The sequence below is a fragment of the Euprymna scolopes genome, chromosome 3 (genome assembly GCF_053919585.1).
Source record: "Euprymna scolopes isolate OS-2025 chromosome 3, ASM5391958v1, whole genome shotgun sequence".
Taxonomy (NCBI): domain Eukaryota; kingdom Metazoa; phylum Mollusca; class Cephalopoda; order Sepiida; family Sepiolidae; genus Euprymna; species Euprymna scolopes.
The window spans coordinates 40,420,186-40,442,626 of NC_136484.1; the positions used below are offsets into that span (position 1 = coordinate 40,420,186).

A 22,441-nucleotide genomic window follows, 5' to 3' on the forward strand; every position below is an offset into this window, starting at 1 on the left:
GGGTATCTTAAAGAAAGATTCTCTCTGCATTAATTGAAAGAAAACATCAGGAAAAAAATAAAGGAATTAAATTGCAATCCAGAGATTCTGCAATCTGTCATGAATAATGTTTTGATGCAAAGCTGAAAATGGGCAACATTTAAAAGACATTATTTTTCATAAATTAAGATTTTTTAAATTTTGCATTTCGTTTTATAAATTGTCCAATGTCTTTGTCGGATTGTGTTAAAATTACAGAAAGATGTCATTAAGAATAAAGAATCTATTAAAGTTCAAAACCGGTCAGTAACTTTTTGGACACCCTGTACATACATGCGTTCTTTATATGTGTGAAGTATTTAAATTGGAGTCTTTTGTTCTCTTGTTTATTTGTCGCTTTTTACCGTTTAAATAAATAAAAGAAATTTTTCTTCAAGGTTTTATTTGAAGAGAATGGACTCAGAGAGAGAGAGAGAGAGAGAGAGAGAGAGATAGACAGACAGACAGACAGACAGACAGACAGGTAAACACTAATGTTATCTAAGCTAATTATTTACTGCTTTACTTTCTATTTTACTGAGATGAGTGACGCTGATGGACAGAGACTTGAGATAACATTCCACTTAGATTATTCTACATTTGTAGCCATGTCTCGTTCGCATGGCTTGCAGAGAGAAACTGACTAAAAACCTTTCTTTCTCTTGTTTAAAAGCGTAGTGTCATTCGTCATGATTTGACTGTTTTTTTCACGGCATTTGACCGTTGCTTCCTGCTTCAATTTTATGTCAGCCGTCTCGGGGGAATGGTTCTATTTGCCAAATAAGATCATCCTGACATGCACCAAATGTGATCCTTGTCAAAATTCACACTAACTTAATTGCAACTGGCATAGGGTCCCTAATATGTAATGTTGTTTCCTGTTATTCTATGCTGAATCGAGTTCTTTTGTTAATATTTGTTTATGCATTATTAGTGCAAAATATAACAAAAGGAAAATTCGAAAGAAACTAGGCAAGAAAGTAGAACATTGTCTGTTAAGAGGTCTTGGACTGAACGAGTAAATTAAAGATTGTCTCTTACAATATGGTTTTATTATTTGTATTGAACTATGTAGCATAATATTACTTTCTGAGTATTTATTAGTACTTATTAATTTATTTCATTTGGGTCAGTTCTATATTTAAACACAATGGAAATATATAGAAATGTATATAAACTCATATTTTCTGTATGTTATTGGTTTTTCTGTCCCCCAAAATGTTAAAATTTGTTTGTGTATTATCAATGCAAAAGATAATTGTGTTTGTGAAGTTCATACATGGTTGAATCTGGTCAAACATAAACTACAAAAACATCTTTTATCCTTGACTGATAATTTTTTTTTCTAGTTCCCTTTCAGATGATACCAATACATCAATTATATTGATATATTGATATTATTATATTATATATAGATTATAAAGCCAGAAACATGCGTGCCCATAGGTATACTTTTATGCACGTAAAATATTATTTAATAATATAAATAAATAAAATAAAATGTTAAGGTACACCCGGGATCACTCGATTTTTAGTCGAATGCTCTACAACTGAGCTATATCACTAGATGAATCTGTTTTTGTTTTTTTTTTAGAAGAAAAGATTTGATAAGATTTTATTTTTTTATTTTGGCCGGTGTAACGTAAAATATTCCCCTATAAAAATTCTTTTTTTCTAGAAGACAATTTTTAGGATCGGATTTTTTTTTCGATTTTATATATATATATATATATATATATATATATATATATATATATATATATAAAATCCGATCCTGCATTTTGCTAATTCCTACCCTTTGATGGAATACTGTTGCCATATCTGGGCAGGAGCTGCCAAAACCAGCCTATCATGCCTTGACAGAGTACAAAATAGACTTCGTGGTTTAGTGGGGGATGCCCTTTTCTCTACTCTGCAACCCCTCTCCCACAGAAGAGACGTTGCAAGCCTATCCTTGTTTTATCGTTATTTTCATGGCAGGTGCTCGTCTGAACTCCAATCCCTGGTCCCCCCTCGCCAATCTTTCACGAAAAACACCCGTCTAGCTGAATCCACTGTGAAAAATTTCCCCCACTCTATATTTGTGCCTAAATCAAAACACGGATTTCATGAACAAAGCTTCTTTCTTAGAACTGCACGCCTGTTGAACTCTGTTCCGTCTGCCTGCTTCCCTCCGGACTACAACTTGGATGTCTTCAAGTCTAATGTTAATAAATTCCTATTGAACCGCCCCCCTAATTAAACACTTCATCAAATCTCCTCACTAACGTAATGTACTTGCAATAACCCTTATCCCTGAGTGGCTTCCGGGCCTTGATAAGTGGTGATCACTGTGTAAAAAAAAAAAAAAAAAAAAAAAAAAAAAAAAAAAAAAGAAGGAAAGTATTACTTCGAAACTCCGCGGATTAAGGACTATCCACTTATCAAGTGTTTCCTTTTCAGATTAAATATGTTTTTAACTCTTTTTCAAAGTGTTTTTTAACATGTTTTATTAACTGTTTGCTCCTATTATAAGCTCTATCTCCCATTTGGTTTTATCGAGCTTTTACATCGGGTTGAGATTACTTTATAAATATTAATTCTTCAATATTTATAATATACTTGGGTTTTACAATCTTGGATCATTTTGGTAAATTTAATTTGTAATTTTTATTTTATTTTATATATATATATATATATATATATATATATATATATATATATGAGAAATATTGAAATGATGAAAATAAAATTAGAAAGTTTACAAATTTTTTAAATGCATCAAGTGTTCAAGCACTTCAAGCAAGAAACACTTGAGAAACACTCGATGAATTAACACATTTTGTAAATTTTCCAATTTAATTCATTATTTTGTTTACTCTGTTAAAAAAGATTAGAATGGCTGATTAACTTCCGGAGGATATTATTCGGTAATCAAATTATTTTTATAGGAATTTTTAAATTTTCCCTTCGTATGTTACAATATTGTACAATTATCAAGGTCCATAGAAATTACATGGAATGAGAAATATGTTTAATCAACAGATATGTTTCGATAAAGGTAATATGTTTCTTGATAACGCACAAAATAAATAATTTTTTGGACAGAAAAAGCAATAACACACAGAAAATATGAGTTGCTATATATTTCCATTGTCTTTAAATATACACTTGACCCTAATAAGATAAATTCATAAGTATTAATAAATACTCAGGCTACATAGTTCAATATAAATAATAAAATCACATTATAAGAGACTATCTTTAATCGAAGACTTCCGTCAGAGTCCTGATCGACCTAGGCGAGACGATATTCATTATTTTCTCTCTCTTTCTCTCTCTCTCTCTCTCTCTCTCTGATGAATTTGAATGATCACTTGGTTAACAGTGGAAAATTGAATCACAAGGTTCAAATGGCTTCTCTCGTACTTATATAATTAAGATTTGTTGTTGGCATTTTTTTAGCGATATTAACAACTTCGAAACGCTGTTATTTTTATTTTTTCCGCTACCTTAGCGGTTTTTAAGAGCTCTAAGCTCTTATTGTTATTTATATATCTATATGAATGGATCGCACTTATTTTTTATGGAACGTATTTATTTATTTATATTATTAAATAATATTGTACGTGCATAAAAGTATACCTATGGACACACATGTTTCTGGCTTTATAATCTATATATGATATAATAATATCAATATATCAATATAATTGATATATTGGTATCTAAAACAAAAATGATTGTCAATTAGTATAAAATATTTAACTTTCACTGCTGATTTGAATGGATCAAACTGGTGCTTATCATCTAAAAGGGAACTAGAATGAAACAAAATCTATCAGTCAAGGATCGAAAGATGTTTTTGTGGTTTACGTTTGACCAGATTTAACCACGTTTAACTTATGTTGATTTTAAACACACTTATCTTTTGCACTGATAATACATAAACAAATTTTAACATTTCTTTTTGACAGAAAAACCAATAACACACAGAAAATATGAGTTTATATACATTTCTCTATAATTCCATTGTGTTTAAATATAGAACTAACCGAAATGAAATAATTTCATAAGTACTAATAAATACTCAGAAAGTAATATTGTGCTACATAGTTCAATACAAATTATAAAACCATATTGTAAGAGACAATTTTTAATTTACTCGTTCAGTCCAGCACCTCTTGGTAGACAATGTTGTATGCTTTGCCCTGTTTCTTTCGAATGTTCCCTTTTTTACATAATGTTTCACTGACTTCTTTCTTCAGTGAAAACCCGTTGCATGTCGAAATTATTACAACTTCCTTTCTTACACCATTACACATTGATTATTTCTCCATTCAGTCTCAAGATACAATGGATACTTCTGTAAGAGTAGTTGTGCATGTAATTGTGAGGCAAGAGTTGCATAATCCTGAACCCCACCTCTCCTGAATCGCCATTGCGTGAGTCCAGTGGCCAGGAGAAGCACTAAACGACTGGAAACAATGACAAAATGGAGAGCACATACAGCACCTGGAATTCCCAAATGGTCACCCATTTTAGTACTGACCAGGCTCAACGTTGCTTAACTTCAGTGATCTAATGGGAACTGTATGTCAACGTGCATTATGCCTTATTACAATGATCATATATTATCATTATTTTGAGGATATTCAAAAACGAGGCTACATCAAAGTTATATCACTCTCATATTTTTGTCCAGGGTTGCCAGATTGGACATTTTAAAGCCAAATGTCCCAAATTTAACCATTTTGGAGCAGTTTAGCCTTCAAAAATTGTATTTTGGCCTTTTTCAAAGTGTAACGGATGGGCCAACTAAAAACGAAATAAGCCGGAAATTATATGGATTATTACAATAAATAATATATTAATAGTGAAAGATTAAGTAATAATATTAAGGTCATGTAGATATAACATTATTTTATTAATGAATAGATATATGTGTCTATACTGATATATAAAATACACTTTGTCGGTTCGTCTGTGTGCATGCAAGTGTGTAAGTTTGTTCTCTATGGACTCTGAAGTGGTTTGGCTGATTTATTTTATTTTCACACAAATGGAATTTATATGCCTGGGAGTGTTCTTAGATTTTGTATCGGAATATTTTTAATAAGTATCGATGATTGATAATTCTCCTTACACTTTCAGACATAATAACTTAATAACTAAAACCATATGCTAATCAGTTTGCTATTCAATTGTAATTTCAATTAATTTTATTAAGTGCGTTTCCAGAAATGATATATTAGGTTGGTGCAGAAACTAATGTCGTTTTTTGACATTGAACTATATATACAAAAACGACATTATTTTTGCACCAACCTAATACAACACCTATCTAAGAACACTCCCAAAATATGGGCGATTTCACTAATTTTGATGATAATAAAAGTACTGGAAATTTGGAACATGTGTTGATCTTCATTCAATCCCGGGCAATGTTGGGTCACCCTGTAAGTATAATATAAAGATATATATGTGTGTTAGTTTATGTAGGAATAAGCTAATAAGCGAAGAACGTACTTGTTAGAATGAGAAAAATGAACACCAAAATTGTCAACTTCCTTAAAATCTACCTTCTCTCTTTCTCTCTCTCTCTTTCTCTCTCTCTCTCTCTCTCTCCCTTTCTCTCTTATACTCTCTTTTTGTCTTCCTATACTAACAGATGCAAAACGGAAAGTTGCCTACTGAGTAAAGATTTCGATAATGAACGTCGTTTTCTTCATAGACATGAACGAACGGTCAAACTACTAAAGTCAATAAGAAGCTTCCTCAGTCATGTTGAACCCCTAACAAAATCTCAGGAAGAGATGACTACAGCTGTTGACTAGACGGTTAAAGAATACCCCGCTTCGCTGACATGGGAATACTCCACCATCTGAGGTTATCCCTCCCGATTAACAAGTACTCTGGTTTTAGTGGAAAATACTCAACCACCTAAGAATGAGAATGGGGCGATCAAGTGATGCTATAACTAGATGGGGCTACAAAACTGATGCAACCATCTGCTGATGAAGAGGAGGATACGATACAACACAGCATTGTTTACTATTTATTGCATATTGAAAGAATATTGTAAAAATCATCAATAATGCAAAGGACTGCATAAAAAAAAGTGGGAACCTGTTGTATGTGGCTTGAAAGACGCAGAAAGAAAGAATGAAATTATTATTTATTTGAAATATCAGTTCGCCTCACTGCAATATTTTACAAGTATTTCCATGGAATGTGTTTTGACGAATTACTCACTCAACGTAAATATTCTTGGCCAACAATCGGCAAAATCACACCTCTTAACTGTATGAAACACAAAGAAAAAAGAAGACTACAAGGAAATGCCGTATTTCGCCATTATCTATTTTTGCTCTTGCATTTCCTCTCCGATCTTTCTTCACCTCTTCACGCAATCACCATTTAAGCATGTCCCACACTAACAATCCCACACTAACAATCCCACACTAACAATCATCCATCAACGCTTACTACTAGCTAACACAATGCCTTTCATTTTACTGCCTCTCACCTCAAGGACTAATTACATCTCGCTACCTTTACCAATCATTGTATAGTTAAGCTTACTTCAGCAAAATAACTATTTATTCACTGACTAGCGAGGGGTACACGGCGATGCTCGGGTGTTTGGAGGTGTGTGTGAAAACTCCCGGATGGGGGGGTAAAATAAAAAAAAAATGTTTTGGTAGGTAAGTATGAGGATCGAACCCAAACCGTTGAGGCAAAGTTGTAAATTAAAGTGTGAAAAAAAAAGAGTGCGACGGTTTTAACCACTGGACCACCGCGAGATGCTAACGGAAACACATTTGAATTTATTTAATTACTTGGATTTGGCAGGTGCACATTTTAATGACTTAATGAGGTCATGTTTGACTGCGGGATAGTATTTCATTTACTGCGGGAACGCTTTTTTTTTTTTTTTTTTCCCAAGATGCTATAGGAAAAAGACTAACCCACATGCGGCGAGCGACAAATGTTGAATATTTATCTTCCCGAAGTCGAGCAAATTAAATAGACAGGCGAGCTTCGTTATTAACTCTGAGATATTACGATTTATATGTGATATAAAAAGTTTTAAAAAGTTGTGAACCGACCGACCGCTTCTCTGAAAAAAGCCTTTTGTAGACATACAGAAAAAGCGAACACACATACAAACATACATACATTTTTGCTTTTATATTTATAGATGAAGTTTTATAATTGAAACGAAATATCGAATAAATACAGTATGTTTTCCTGGTAACTTTTTTCTGTACAAACAAGTATTTTATTTGCTTATTACCTTATTCCTGTATACAACTGCACATTCTGTAGGAAATTTATGTCTGTTTCCTTTCAACAAACCTCCATATATCTTCTACAACCGGGTGATATTTTGATTTGTCCAAATTTCGGAGATATTATTATAGAGTCGTGATTTCAAAAGTAAAAAAAAAAAAAAAATATTTAGGTGCAATCAACTAGAATCGAAACTGAAACCAAAACTAGCATTCAAAGCTGGTGACGTTACCACTATACGAACGTGACACACATATGAACTGATTAAAAATAAACTAAGATTAATGCACAAAATGCATAACGATTTTTTTCAATTTTGACCCTTTAAAAACTATTTTAACCAGTTAAAGACCCATAAAAGAATGGTCCATAAAAAATTCAATCATTTGAGGCTCCTAGCGCCTCTCTGCAACTTTTAGTTTCAGACGAGACAGAGTTTTAAAATATGGAGACAGACAGAGATAGTGACTTTTATAAATTAGATTAATTCAATGACATTTTCCTGATGTTTTCTAATACTACACAAACTCATTCTCATTTAACAGATCAGCAGATCAACTGTCTGCAAATTCCACTCCCTGCAGTCTTGTTTAATCACATGTTTAAAATTTGCTGCCAAGAAGAATAGACGTGCAACATGAATCACGATACTACAGGGTGTTGTGATAAAATTGCTGCCCTAGAAAAGATGACATGATTCCATTTCCGTTTGATGAAAACCGGTTTTCATTTTTTTTTTTACAGACCATCTACTAGTTGTTCAGTTGTGTACAACTCTGAAGAGTGATAGGAGTCTTCTATCATGTCTTAAAGTGACACTATGTCCAACGAGCGAAATCACAGATGCGCCGCTGCACAACTCATGCTCTCTACCGATCCAAGTTATAATAACAGGATCATTACCAGCACCCTTAAAATGCAAATCCGAATGACTCAATGCTTGAGGGCACAGCTCAACAAAGTATCTGGCCACAGTTATGGTCTTTAGTGTGGTTTGAAGTGAGGGCCACATCATGCCACCTCACATTTCCGAAGTTGGCTTGAAAGTCAACACCAAATTGTACCTGGATGTGCTGAAGAGTGTGGTGATATCTTGGTGCAATCAGGTAGCCGTGGTAGACCCTGGGTATCACAGCAGGACTAAAAGAGACAAAAGAGACCCAGACTTGGCTTCAGAAGGAGTGTTACGACTTTGTACTCTTCTCTCAATGGTCCCCCTCCTCTCCCGACCTGAACCCGTTGAACTACTTCGTTTGATTATAGGTTGAGAACATCACCAACATGACCTCTTCTAACACCATCCCGCCATCCACCAAATATTCGCCGAGGTCTTGTCAGCTTTCGTAGAAAAGGCATGCTCCCAGTTCCGGACCCATATAGAGGCAGTGATTGAGGCCGAAGGCGGTTACAATAAATAAATGCCAACTCTACTACATAATCAAGTTACCTGAACTGATTTTTTCAATAAAAGTTTTAAAATAAAGCTGTAGTGTTGTTTTCCTTAGGGTGACAAATTTATCGTTCCACCCTGTAGTGTAACTGATTTGTCGTTAAGACAACCACTATGCATGGCAAATATAGTGCTATAGTTTTATACATGTGTTCAAATGTAAATAAGTATATAAATGTGTACACGTTCACGCATAAATAAATAAAATGAAAACCTTACCACTAATAGATTTTCTTTTTTTCTTTGCTCCATTTTACAGATGAGTTGTGTATGCCTCTGCATCTAAAAGAAAAAAAAAGGCATATGACCATTTTGGCAATGGCGAGGACAGAGTATAAAAATGAAAAGAACAAGCTGTGCATGCATGGTCCCCCTCTGGTGCTACATGTGAGATGACGCCACAAAAAATAGTGAAGAAATGATGAATGTGATAAGTGTGAAGGGCCAACGTTGCCTTCACATTTTCGCCAAGTTTCAGAAAAATCTAATGGATGGGGTAAAAGTTATGAGGTAAAAAGTGTAATTTTTGGCAATTTGGGAGGATTTGTGCCCCATTTTTAGCTCCTGGGAACACTGAATCCCAGTGTAAATCGACAAACGGTGCAGTTTCATGCCTTAAGACATGTATATTTGAATTCAGCACCATGGAAAACAGCTATATAGACATACATATCAAGTTTTTTAGTAATATGAAAAAAGAGCTACAAAAAGGCATGCTTTTTTTTTAGTCCTAAAAGTTCCAGAGGGATGTGAACAAGAATTTTGTCAGGGTCACCCATACTGAATTTATATTAAGAACAATGGCCTCCATATTTTGGCCAAGTTTCAGGAAAATCTAATGGATGAATCAAACACTATGGAGCAAAAACTGTAATCTTTGGCCATTTTGAGGCATTTTTGGAGCTCTTTTAAGCCTGTGGGGACGCCGAATCCCAGTGTAAATGGATAACGGTGCAGTTTCAGGCCTTAACACATGTATATTTGAGTTGACTACTATGAAAAACCACTATATAGTCAGACATATAAAGTTTTTGTTGAGAAATATGAAAAAATGCGCCACAAAAAGGGGCGTTTTTAGCAATAAAAGTCTCCGGGAACGTGAACCAGGATTTTGCCTGGATTTATATTAAGAACAATGGGCTCTACATTTTGGCCAAGTTCCAGAAAAATCTAATGGATGGATCAAAAGTTATGGGGCAAAACATTTTTGGCCATTTTGAGTCCCTCTTTTACTGTGCACATCTATTTAATGAAATACAATCTGTGGCAAAATTGCAGGAAAAACTAATGGACGGTTATCTGGCAATAGTCCGAACTAACGGACGCCACTGAAAACATAGGTCCCTCTCCAATAAATCGGGGGACCAATATTTATCTTGTAGTAAGAAAAGACATCCTGTATATTATTGCATCGATTTTAATACAATTCAATCATATTTTTGTAAATTAATATTGTCTCTTTTTTCTTTGTTTCACCAGCATCATTTTACTGTCATTCTTTGCTTTCTTGCAACCATACACAGTACAGAACAATAGCTGCTTATGTGGTACACATACAATTGAAGCTTGCAGTTTACATAAAGGTCGACCCCTTAAATTTACACCTGTAGAATCGTTAAAAAATTCACTATCCTTTTTGAATTCCAACCATATTTGGTATGAATAAACTTCAGTCAATGCTTGACTTGTCTATCAAATTTCAGTCATTAATGTTCAACAGTTTTTGTTTCATCACCGTTCAATTATAATCACACCTGTATACAACGTTCAAAAAATGTCAATAATTCTAACACACTCCTCTCTTGCTCTGATTTAGGCGTTCATGATCCTTTTAAATTCAGAAGTAGTCTGGGGATGACTTTGGTAGGCATTATATTAAAGATTAATCCCACAGATAACAATTTAAGGAGTAAAAATCCGGTGAGTGTGAAGCCTATTCATGATCACTCTTTTTAATGATGAGATGATTACTAAAGCATTTCTGCATATTATTAAAGGCTGATAAAACGAAAACTCTTGGATATTCAGGACTGAAACTTGGTGGACAAGTCAGGTATAGATTAAAGTTCATTTGTACTAAATAGGATGGGATTTCAGAAGAGATTATAAAATTTATTCACGATTCCATGAGTGACATCGAGGAGGGGGAAATAGCATAGGTATATGCTAATTTTCTTCAAGTGGTGTCCTGCTTGGTTCAGGCATTGACGGCTCTGATTCTCCATCTATATCTTTCCCTCGAGGCATTCATGAATTCATTGTTGCTCATCATTTACAACGCTGTTTTCTCGAAAGTGTTTGATGTATTGCCACAGCTTTCTTTGCGGTTGTACAGATAGTAGATTACAGTTTCTTTCTGTCCAAACAGCACCCATACCGGGCGAGTGTCCTGACTATTGTACTCAAAGGTATCTTCTGCCCAGCATCACGAGATATGAAATCATGAACAAAATTATTTCTGATTGCTTCCGTATTACATCAGTCACCTGTTTTCCATGACCTCAGATTAAAATGATCAGGGGCTGAAGTGGGTACTGGACTTTGCCCAGGGGTCTCCCACAGACTAGCAGAGGCAAGGAGGCGCCTAACTTTTCCTTTGACAGTAGTGCTGTTTCATCATCCTATACATCGCCAAGCATTCCTAAATGGTCACCCATCTGGTATCAACCAGGTTCATCGTTATACAAGTCCAGTGATCTGGCAGGAACCGGTGTGTCTACATGATTATGTTATCATATTCTCATTTGATAACTTATTGTACAAAAGGAATGGAATTACAGAGAACAAATAACAAACGAAGAACTTACTTCTGTATGTAATGACTCAAAGTCACTTGGTAACGCCAGAAATTTGTTTTCAACCTCTTTGTTTTCGGCACTTGGAAGTATATTAGGCCTGAAAGTAAACAAGATGAGAACTTTATTTTCTTTGTTAGGTAAATGTGAATAATAAGTGTGAATATTAAATGTGAATAATAAATGTGAATAATAAATGAAGACTTTCATATGAAAGCGAGGTGACCATGGTAAAGTTGATGACAATGTGAAGTAACTATCTGGGTGTGGCAAGGTCGCAGTCAGTCATTTCTATAGCACCAATTTTATTCATGAATGTTGGCAACCTTCATGTGTGCTTTCCGTAAGTACCAAATTCTAGAAAGAATCAGAGAAACAAATACCAAAAAAAAAAAAAAAAAGCTACGCAAAATAACCGTACCTTGTTGATTCATATGAATTTATTGTTTATTAAATGACAGCAAAAAATAAAATAGATTAAAACAAACAGAAATGCAGATGCTGCTGATCACGGAATTCCTAGTTCATTTTCTTTTTCATGGAAGTTAAAAAATGGAAATGTTGCTAACGAGAGAATTTCCAGGTTTTTTTTTGGGGGGGGGGGGGGTCCGTTTCTTGGAAGTTTTAAAGTTCTTATGTTGCTGATGGTGAAATTTCTTGTTCCTTTTCATTTTCCCGGAATATTTTCATCCTAGCAGGACTCGTGGAAATTTCATGGAATGAGAAATATATTTAATCAACAAATATGTTTTGATAGAGCTAGCATTTTTCTTGATAATGCAAAAAATTAGTATTTGTACAGAACAAACAATAGCACACAGCAAATATGATCAAAATCCTACTCCTACACTGTAGAGACCCCCAGGTGTCAGAGAGCCTTTTACTTTAATAGTTGCTTCCCTAGGATTGCTAGACTTTGGAATTCTCTTCCGGGTTCCTACTTCCCTGACTGTACTGACATGCAGAAGTTCAAATATAATGTAAACAGACATAACGTTCAACTTCCTACATAGTATCTCTGCAAATTATGTCCCTGATAGTAGCTCCCTACATCAAAGTGACACTGTGCCTTGTTTGGACTGAAAATGCAATAATAAAAAAAAAAGCTGACAGAATACATAATGTAAAAGAAAAATATGTTTCCACGCATAATGTGGCAGTGTCCATTAAGTAGAAGATCATGGCTAAGCCAGTAAATGATTTGGTCAGGGCTTAACGTGTTGGAAAATCTCTAGCTGAAGATGAAAATAGATTCCCGGTTTTCTGCTTCAAGGACAGAGTCAGTGCTTAACGACGGCATTGTGAAAATTGACATTCCTTTTATTCAAACTATTTTCAAAATATTCACTAAAAAGCAGGAGATTGGCCCGAGTTCATAACTTGAATTGCACTCGATAGAGCGCATACATCCACCAATGCTTAACGATAATTTTTTTATTACAATTAAACAAATAAAACAAAATAAAAACAAAATAAACCTCTATTATAATAATATTTTAATTAATACATAAGAGAAAGACCTAAATCATTTAAATTCCATTCATAGTTTTCACCTCTGGTCACATAAAGGAAAACAACTCTTATACTGTCACCACCATCACCAACAACAACAGCAGCAGCAGCAACAGCAACAGCAGCAGCAACAACAACAACAACAACAACAACAACATCATCATCACCACCACCACCATCATCATTATTATTGTAACGTCTGTTTTATATGATGGCCGGCTTTTAGAAATTTACTTTATCTCTGGCCAGCTCTGGTTTTATCCCTTTTTTCTCAATTCTATCCTTATCATTTCTTCCCATATTTTCCTTAGCCTTCCACTGTCAACTGGCCATACTACATCAATTGTTCCACCCCTCCTAACCCAATATTTCTCAGCCATTCTTTCAATGTTACCAAACTGAATTACACCCGACTCCCCTTGCACAAATGGAGCAAGAAACTTTTTTTTTGTTTTTTTTACAAAGGAGTCACCTCTTATCAAGGCCCGGAGGCCACTCAAGGATAAGATTTAATAAGTGTACAATAGCGTAGTGATCATTGGTACTGACAATTTGGTAAACTGGATTACTTAATGCCAGCATTAATACTGTGAGTTTCTGATTCTAATGCTACAACCACTGATCATCATTTTGGTCTTTGTAATATTCACTATCAAACCTTTACCTTCTATACCATTCCTCCAGGTCTTTCACTTAACGAGTATCTTTTCAATTTTTCACAGACAACTAGTGAGATGCTAAGGATATTTAACAGTGCTATACATTTTTTAAGTTTCGACAAAGAAAGAGAATTTGATCCATATCTGTGTCCAAAACTAAATGAAAATTCCATGAGCAGAGCTTCTTACCTAAAACTGTCCATCTGTGGAACACAATACCGTTTGTCTGCTCCCTATTTGACTATAACATGGTCGTTTTCAAGTCTAATGTGAATAAATTCCTATGTAATCGTCCATTTAGACAATCTTACCCTACCCAAGTTTCCACCGCAACTGATATTGTCTCACCATCTATCTAACACTTAACCCTCATCCTTGAGTGGCCACCGGTCTTGATAAGTGGTAGCTTCCTAAGTAAAGAAAAAAAGTTTTAGTTTCAAACATAAAAATGGATCAAATTTTCTTTCTTTGTCAAAACATAAAAAAGTATAGCACTGTTAAATATCCTTACAATCTCACGAGTTGTCTGTGAAAAATTGAAAGTATACTCATTAAGTGAAAGACAGTATGGAAGATAAAAGTTTTTATTTTTGCAACCAAAACTTTTTTCTATACTTAAGAGGCTATCACTTATCAAGCCGTTTTTCCACCACGCATACTCACTCTGCCTTGTCCCCCATAGGAAAATGTTTTTTGGTCGGTTTAGGTTTTATAAAAAGAATACTCATTTAGCAGTCCGAAATCTTTATTGAAACCAGATATGTGGGTGTTAAGTCTCAGAATGAGTTTCTTTTCATATTGTCTTCTTTTTTCCGGTGTCCGAAAGTTGGAGGCTATAAGGATACATTTTATATTGTCTATGCTGTAGTCTGGGAGGGTGTATTTCATTGCTATTGTGTACTGTGTGTATTTGTCCCTAATTGTTTGTTTGTGGTTGTTGAGTTGTAGACGGAATGTTGCAATATATTAGGTAGACTACATTGGGACTGTCGCAAGTGAGAGGCGGGAGTTTAAGTTGAGTGTTTTTGCCTGGAGGTGTGAATGTGTCATCAGTGTTAATGTGTTTCCAGACGTTGCACCTGGGTTTGTTGCATGTTTTCTTTCCTTAAGGTGCGAAATTGTTGTGTATTTTCGTGGATGTTAGTAGTGACCATAGATTCAGCAGTTGTCTTCTTGCACTAAGTGGAAGCATGTTGTATATTGTGTTGAGGGTAGGGTCATGCTGTAGTTGTTTGAATATCTGTTTGAGGGGGTTTGTAAAGTTTGTTGGTGTTGTTGCTGTCGTCAAATACCATTGGTATTTTTTGGGATGATTTGTTGCTTTTATACATAAATAGATTTAGCCTGCTTATATTTTCTTCTTTCCTAATTGTTTTTTTGTTATAATTTTAAGGGGGTAATTTCTATGAAGGAAGAGGTTGGCCAGAATTCCTACTTATTTTTTTGTACTCAATCAAGTTTGAGCAGTTTTTGGCTATAGATAATAATTGTTTGTGTCTTGTAGGTTTTGGGTGTATGAGGAGTTTCTGCACACGGATATTCCTTCCTCACATGGAATGTTAGAATAGAGTGAGGACACATCCATTGTCACAAGAATTGCATTATTTGGTATGGCCCCTATCCTAGATTAAATTTGTAGATAGTGTGTAATGTCCTATAGGTAGCTGGGTATGTTTGACAACAATGGGTTTAGAATGCTGTCTATATAGTCCGAAATGTTTTCTGTGAGGGTTCCAATACCTGAAACAATAAGTCGGTGAGGTAATACTATTCTGTAGTATGTTTCTGAGGTTTCGTTAATTGGTGCCTTTGTGTTTATTGTGTTACCAAGTGAGAGGTGTGTGAGTATGTCACTAACTATTTCAGGGAGTTTATGGAGTTTGGGAATAGTGTAGAAGACAGCTGGGTTGGGGTGGTCTGGCACTAATTTATTGATCATGGTTTTAGTGTTGTGGTCTAGATTACTCGGATTTGAATGCGGGAGTGGAGTCAGTGGGGATTAGTTTGTAGAATTCCTTGTTTGCTAGTTGTGCTTCTATTTCTGTTATGTAATTGTTAGTGTTCATGATAGTGATTGCTCCCCGCCCCATTTGTCTGCTGGTTTTATGGTTATGAGGTGATTGTTTTGTAATGATTGCATTGTTCGTTGTTCGTCCTTTGGTTACATTATAATAGATGTTTTTGTGAAGGTTGTCTATGATGAACTTGTGCAGATGTTTTTTTGACTGTGGTATGTTTAGGTTGCATCCAATGGAGGGGGGATCCAATGTGTGTTTTTCAAAGTCCTTTTCTGCTTAATTGGAGTTGGTGGATTAAAGCTCTCTGAAATGTAACGAGGATGAAACTATTACCGACTACGTTATAAGGGCAGAAACAATCGCCAATGCCTTAAAACTCTCAGGTGAAATAATAAGCAATAGCTTGTTGATATCAATGACTTCCAACCGATCTTAAACCATTTATAACTGTTATAACACAAAAAGACAAACCCATAAATTTCAGTGAATTTAAAGTGGCATTGTGCAGTTACGAAGAGACTAATCGTATGCTCGTGGACAATAATAACTCCAGCAATATTATGAAGTTCAAAAATGCTTCTCGAAAGCAGACACCACCAAATTACGCACCTCACTGCAACGTGTTATATTATAGACGTGTTATTAGATTATAGGAGCAGACCAATGAATACATGGGAGGAAATGAGATTACAGGAGCAGACCAATGAATACACGGGAGGAAATTAGATTATAGGAGCAGAATAATGAATGCCCGGGAGGAAATGAGATTACAGGAGCAGACGAATGAATACACGGGGGGAAATGAGATTATAGGAGCAGACCAATTAATACACAGGAGGAAATGAGATTATAGGAGCAGACGAATGAATACACTGGAGGAAATGAGATTACAGGAGCAAACCAATGAATAAAGGGAGGAAATATGATTATAGGAGCAGACCAATGAATACAGGGAGGAACTAAGATTATAGGAGCAGATCAATGAATACACGGGAGGAAATGAGATTACAGGAGCAGACCAATGAATACACGGGAGAAAATGAGATTATAGGAGCAGACCAATGAATACCCGGGGAGGAAATGAGATTACAGGAGCAGACCAATGAATACACGGCAGAAATGAGATTATAGGAGCAGAATAATGAATACCCGGGAGGAAATGAGATTACAGGAGCAGACCAATGAATACACGGCAGAAATGAGATTATAGGAGCAGAATAATGAATACCCGGGAGGAAATGAGATTACAGGAGCAAACCAATGAATACACGGGAGGAAATGAGATTATAGGAGCAGAATAATGAATACCCGGGAGGAAATGAGATTATAGGAGCAGAATAATGAATACCCGGGAGGAAATGAGATTATAGGAGCAGAATAATGAATACACGGGAGGAAATGAGATTACAGGAGCAAACCAATGATTACACGGGATGAAATGAGATTATAGGAGCAGAATAATGAATACCCGGGAGGAAATGAGATTACAGGAGCAAACCAATGAATACATGGGAGGAAATGAGATTATAGGAGCAGAATAATGAATACCCGGGAGGAAATGAGATTATAGGAGCAGAATAATGAATACCCGGGAGGAAATGAGATTATAGGAGCAGAATAATGAATACCCAGGAGGAAATGAGATTACAGGAGCAAACCAATGATTACACGGGATGAAATGAGATTATAGGAGCAGAATAATGAATACCCGGGAGGAAATGAGATTACAGGAGCAAACCAATGATTACACGGGATGAAATGAGATTATAGGAGCAGAATAATGAATACCCGGGAGGAAATGAGATTACAGGAGCAGACCAATGAATACACGGGAGGAAATGAGATGGGTGAACTAAGAAAAATACATACAAATGTGAAGATTGATTAACTTGAAAATCAATTTCTAAACACCGTCCAACACATGCCAATATGCATGGAATGTTGTTGTTATTCTTCTTCAACTATGTCACTACATTTTGACAATCGGACCCAACATGTTGTATGCAGAGACAGTTGCAAGGAAACAAATAAAATAAAGAAATTCGACTCATTTTTTTTTCAACTTAAACAGAAGGCATTTATTACCGGTGCTTTTCAACAACATTTTGCATATTTATTATTTTAACTGGAATTCATTGAAATGAGTATTATTTATATTAATTTATTTATTACTATTATTATTATTCTCATTTTTCTTAGATGTTGTTTCACAACGTTTCAGCCGACTATTCCTCTGGCCTTCGTCAGGTGGTAATCTCCTGACTGCATTCACTGCATTCTAATGTCTTTCGTAGTTGTTGTCGTCTCACCACGTTTTTGGCCAAGTAAACCTCTGGCCGGCTTTGGGTAGGATTGAAATTATCTTCAGACAATTCTAACCTGGAACCATAGAGATTCCACGTCTCTATCAACTGTGCGTTTACCATCTGATGAAGGCCAGAGGAATAATTGGCCAAAACGTCGGGAAACAACATCTAAGAAAGATGAGAAAAATAGTCGGCAATAAATAAATTAACATATTGCATATTGTTTTAAAATCTCTTATTTCACAATGTAGCTAACAAAACATTGCTGTTGCGACACATGATTAAAACTCTTTCACGCTAACACAGGTTCACATGTGCATCAAATGCCGGCACACACTTTTTCTGGTCCTCCCATGTAGTGCATTTTTCTCTCTTTTTTTCTTTCCCTTCTCCTCCTTCACTGTGACGTCATATTGCATACCAGCCTGGTCATTTGTATATGTGTCATGCTGCCGCTGCTGTGAAATACACTGGCGAATCTGTTAGATGTACAGGGCGGAACAATCAAATTGTTGCCGTAGAAAAGACAATATGATTCCATTTCCGTTTGATGAAAATCAGTTTTCTTTTTTCTGTCGCAAACCATACACCAGCCAGTTGTGTATAAATCCTAAGATCAATAGGAGCCTCCTTTCACGTCTTAAAGTGACACAATGTTCAACAAGTGAGATCAAAAGTGCACTGCTGTACACCTCATGCTCTTTACCGAGCCAAGTTATGACAACAAGACCTTTGCTAGCACCTCCAAAATGCAAATCCAAACAGTTTAACATTTGAGGGCACAGTTCAACGCATCAGACGACTCACGATTATGGTCTTTGGTGGGGCTTCAAGTGAAGGACACATTATGCAATCTCACATTTTCAAAATCGGCTTGAAAGTCAACACTAAAGTGTACTTGGATGTTCTGAAGGGCAATCAGGTGGCTGCTGGAAAACCCTGGGTGTGGCAGCAGGATTCAGCGCCAGCCCACAAGTCCAAAGAGACCCAGGCTTGGCTTCAGAAGGAGTGCTACAACTTTGTACCCTTCCCTCAGTGCTCCCCTCCTCCTCCGACCTGCACCCGCTGGACTAATTTGTTTGGTTATACCTCGAGAACATTACCAACATGATCTCCCACAACAACAAAACCGGCTTGATCGCTACCATGTGCTAAGGTCCCATCGGCATTTGTGGAAAAGGCATGCTCCCAGTTCCGGACCCATATCAAGGTGGTGATTGAGGCTGAATGTGGTTACATTGTATAGATGTCAGCTCTACTACATAATCAGGTTACTTGAGATGATTTTTTCAATAAAAGATTTAAAATAAAGCTTTAGTGTTGTTTTCTTTAGGGTGACAATTTTATTGGTCCACCTTGTATACAAACATTAAACCAAATATAATGATGATTCTGATGGGAGTAGATCCAAAATTGACTAGTGCTGTAAAACAAAACTATTTAGACACCCAAATAAAAAATTCACATTTTATTAGGATAGATTTTCATAAATTCAATTATCAAGATATGATATGTCCTCTAAATATCTGAAACGAAAGAAATTTGTGCGGCACACAATTATTTGAAAATGAATCCATTTTTACGTTGCAGCCATTAAATCTGCGAGTTTCACGATGAAAATGCCAATTCATATTTCAACTGTCACACACAGACGGACAGAACCTCACACCAGATGTGTGGATGCAGCTAGAAACGATATTTCAAATTGAAACATAACAGACCAACAAAAATTCCTTTTCATATTTAAACAAGATCGATCAAAGAAAATTTCATTTCTAATTTAAGCATGACCGATTATAGAAAATTCTATTTAATATTTCAGTATGACGGACCATACAAAATTGTATTTTTAATTTAAGCATGACAAACCATAAAAGTCAAGCGTGACAGACTATACCAAATGGGATTTGGAATTATAACCTGATAGACTATAGAAAATAGAATTTAAAATTTCACTATGACAGACTATACCGAATAATATTTCTAATTTAAGTATGACAGACTATCAAATATACTATTTAAACTTTAAAAATTACAACAGTTTTAAATAAAAACATTAAAAAAAAAAAACGGAATACAAACTTTTCAACTTCGATAAGTGTTGGCAAGCTTTTAGAGACATATAGCTTTCGGCCACTAATATCTTCTGGTGAATTTGATTTAGAAAATTCGGTGCCTGAAAGAATGGTGAAAAATAAGATTTTCGTAAGAAAAAAGTGTTTCAAGCATAAAATAAAAAAATATATTATAAGAACAGAGATATTTATTTCAATAAACAATCGATCAATATTAAAAATAAAGAGAAACACACAAAATTGGAATTGGAACAATAGACATAGTTATGTGAACGTCGTTCCAAAAGTAAAGCCTCCTATTTTTTTTTAAGTCAAAAACCATAACATTAAAGAGTTCCAAAGACATTGAAATGAACAAGCTTTTGAATCAGAATTTATTTTTCTACATAGTCACTACCATTTTCAATGCACTTTTGCCAGCCTCTTTTCATGCCTTAATCGTAAAAGTCCAGTACAATTTGTTACTCACATCTCTGTCACTACTCTGAAATCGACGAGTCCATCTCCTAACTGTGCTGACATCAACTTCATTGGCTTCATAAACGTTCAATAGGCGCCAATGAATGTTGATTAGTAAAAATTTTTTTTTTTTGCATTGAGGAATTCAATGACGCATTTCTGCTTCTGACACACGTCCATGACAGAGTTTTGATTTTTTATAGTCTCACATCATCAATATCTGCAACAGAGAAATGAAACTTTCAGATTATGAATGCATAAATTTAGTCATCATAACAATGCATCCATTTGGGCGGAATAAAAATAGGAGTCATTACTTTTGGAATGTCCTTTTACAATGGTATGACAATACAATTATATAACTAATCGAACAAGAACAAGTCATAAAAATTGATACAATAAAGGAATACACCTTATATATATATATATATATATATATATATATATATATACATATATTTGTAGTCATCGACATATAGTCCTGTTTCATTGTATCACAACTCGTCAGTGCCGCTAGACTAGTATCTCTCCCAAGCCAAGGATTGACCCTAGAACCGTCGTGTTGACAGTCGGCAGTTCTACCTCTCGACCATGGAAGCGATGCCCGCAAATAACCTCGCCGAATGTCTATTTCAAACAAACATCCGTCCACCACTTTTATAGTGCTCAAACCGCCTGTTTATAAACAAACAGACAATTAACAATAAACAAATTTAATTAATGTACCTCATATATATATATATATATATATATATATATATATATATATATGAGGTATATATATATATATATACACATATAAGGTACATTCATTAAGTTTCCAGACTTTTTTCATATGGGCACTTTTATTGATAATACACACATGAACATTTAGTTCGCTTCGAAGTAATCTCCTCCAGCTGCAATGCATTTGTTGTACCGTTCCAACAACTTCTGGAAGGCTCCATGGAAGTCCTCTTGCGTGATCGTGCTAATGACCCTCGCCACAGCCTCTTTTATCTCCTCAGTTGCCCCATAACGACAACCTCTAAAGTTTTCCTTGAGCTTAGGGAATAAGCAAAGATCACAGGGATCAAGGTCTGAATTATAGGGTTAAGGTCTTGATGCCCATCTTGGTCAAATAGTCTGTGACAAAGATGGAGTTGTTGACTGGTGTATTGTCCTGGTGGAAATACCACTGACACAATTTGAAGAGTGCTGGTCTCTTCCGACAGAATCTTTCCTGAACTCCCTTAACACCTCAACATAGTATTCCTTGTTAACTGTCTCTCCAGTGAGAAACTAGTGTTTGTATATCATATCCATGCTGTCAAAAAAAAAAAAGGGTCATCATAAGTTTCTGGGTGGATCTGCTTTGTCTGTTTGGGGGGGGGTCTGAGAGAGCCAGCATGCTCCCACTAGGCACTCTGCTTCTTGGTCTCTGGGTCCTAGCAGTAGATCCAGCTTTCATCACAGGTCACCAGAGCATCAAGAACTGCAGGATCTGAATTGATCAACTCGACCATCCCCCTGCTGTTATGACAACGTCTTTCTTTCTGATCTTATCTGAACACCCTTGAAACAAACTTTGCGCTAATCTTCCACATTTTTAAATAATTGTGTGTACAGTTCCCACTGATATCAAACTATGCACTTATTGTCTCCATAAACACACAACGGCACTTATCGATGAAATTCTTTATTTGGCCAATCAATTCTGGTGTTCTGACTTCCTTACTCAAAAAAGGCAGGGAGTCTGTGAGGGATGATGAGAGGTGTGGGAGGAGTAACAAAGAACACCAGTTGATCGGCCAAATAAAGAATTTCATGGATAAGGACAGTCGTATGTCTATAGAGACAATAAGTACACAGTTTGATGTAAGTGTGAGAACTGT

The 22,441-nt window shown here is 35.5% G+C and overlaps 1 protein-coding gene across 1 annotated transcript in view; it reads right to left on the bottom strand.

The window, feature by feature from the left end:
* LOC145254614 (uncharacterized) overlaps positions 1-22,441 on the bottom strand; it is a 1,033,347-nt gene that overhangs the window by 334,404 nt on the left and 676,502 nt on the right. The window contains exons 20-22 of the mRNA XM_080113229.1: positions 20,116-20,209; positions 11,551-11,638; positions 8,963-9,025 (exon numbers count right to left, since the gene is read on the bottom strand). Of these exons, the coding sequence (XP_079969355.1) occupies positions 8,963-9,025; positions 11,551-11,638; positions 20,116-20,209 (245 nt within the window). The remainder of the gene's footprint in view (positions 1-8,962; positions 9,026-11,550; positions 11,639-20,115; positions 20,210-22,441) is intronic.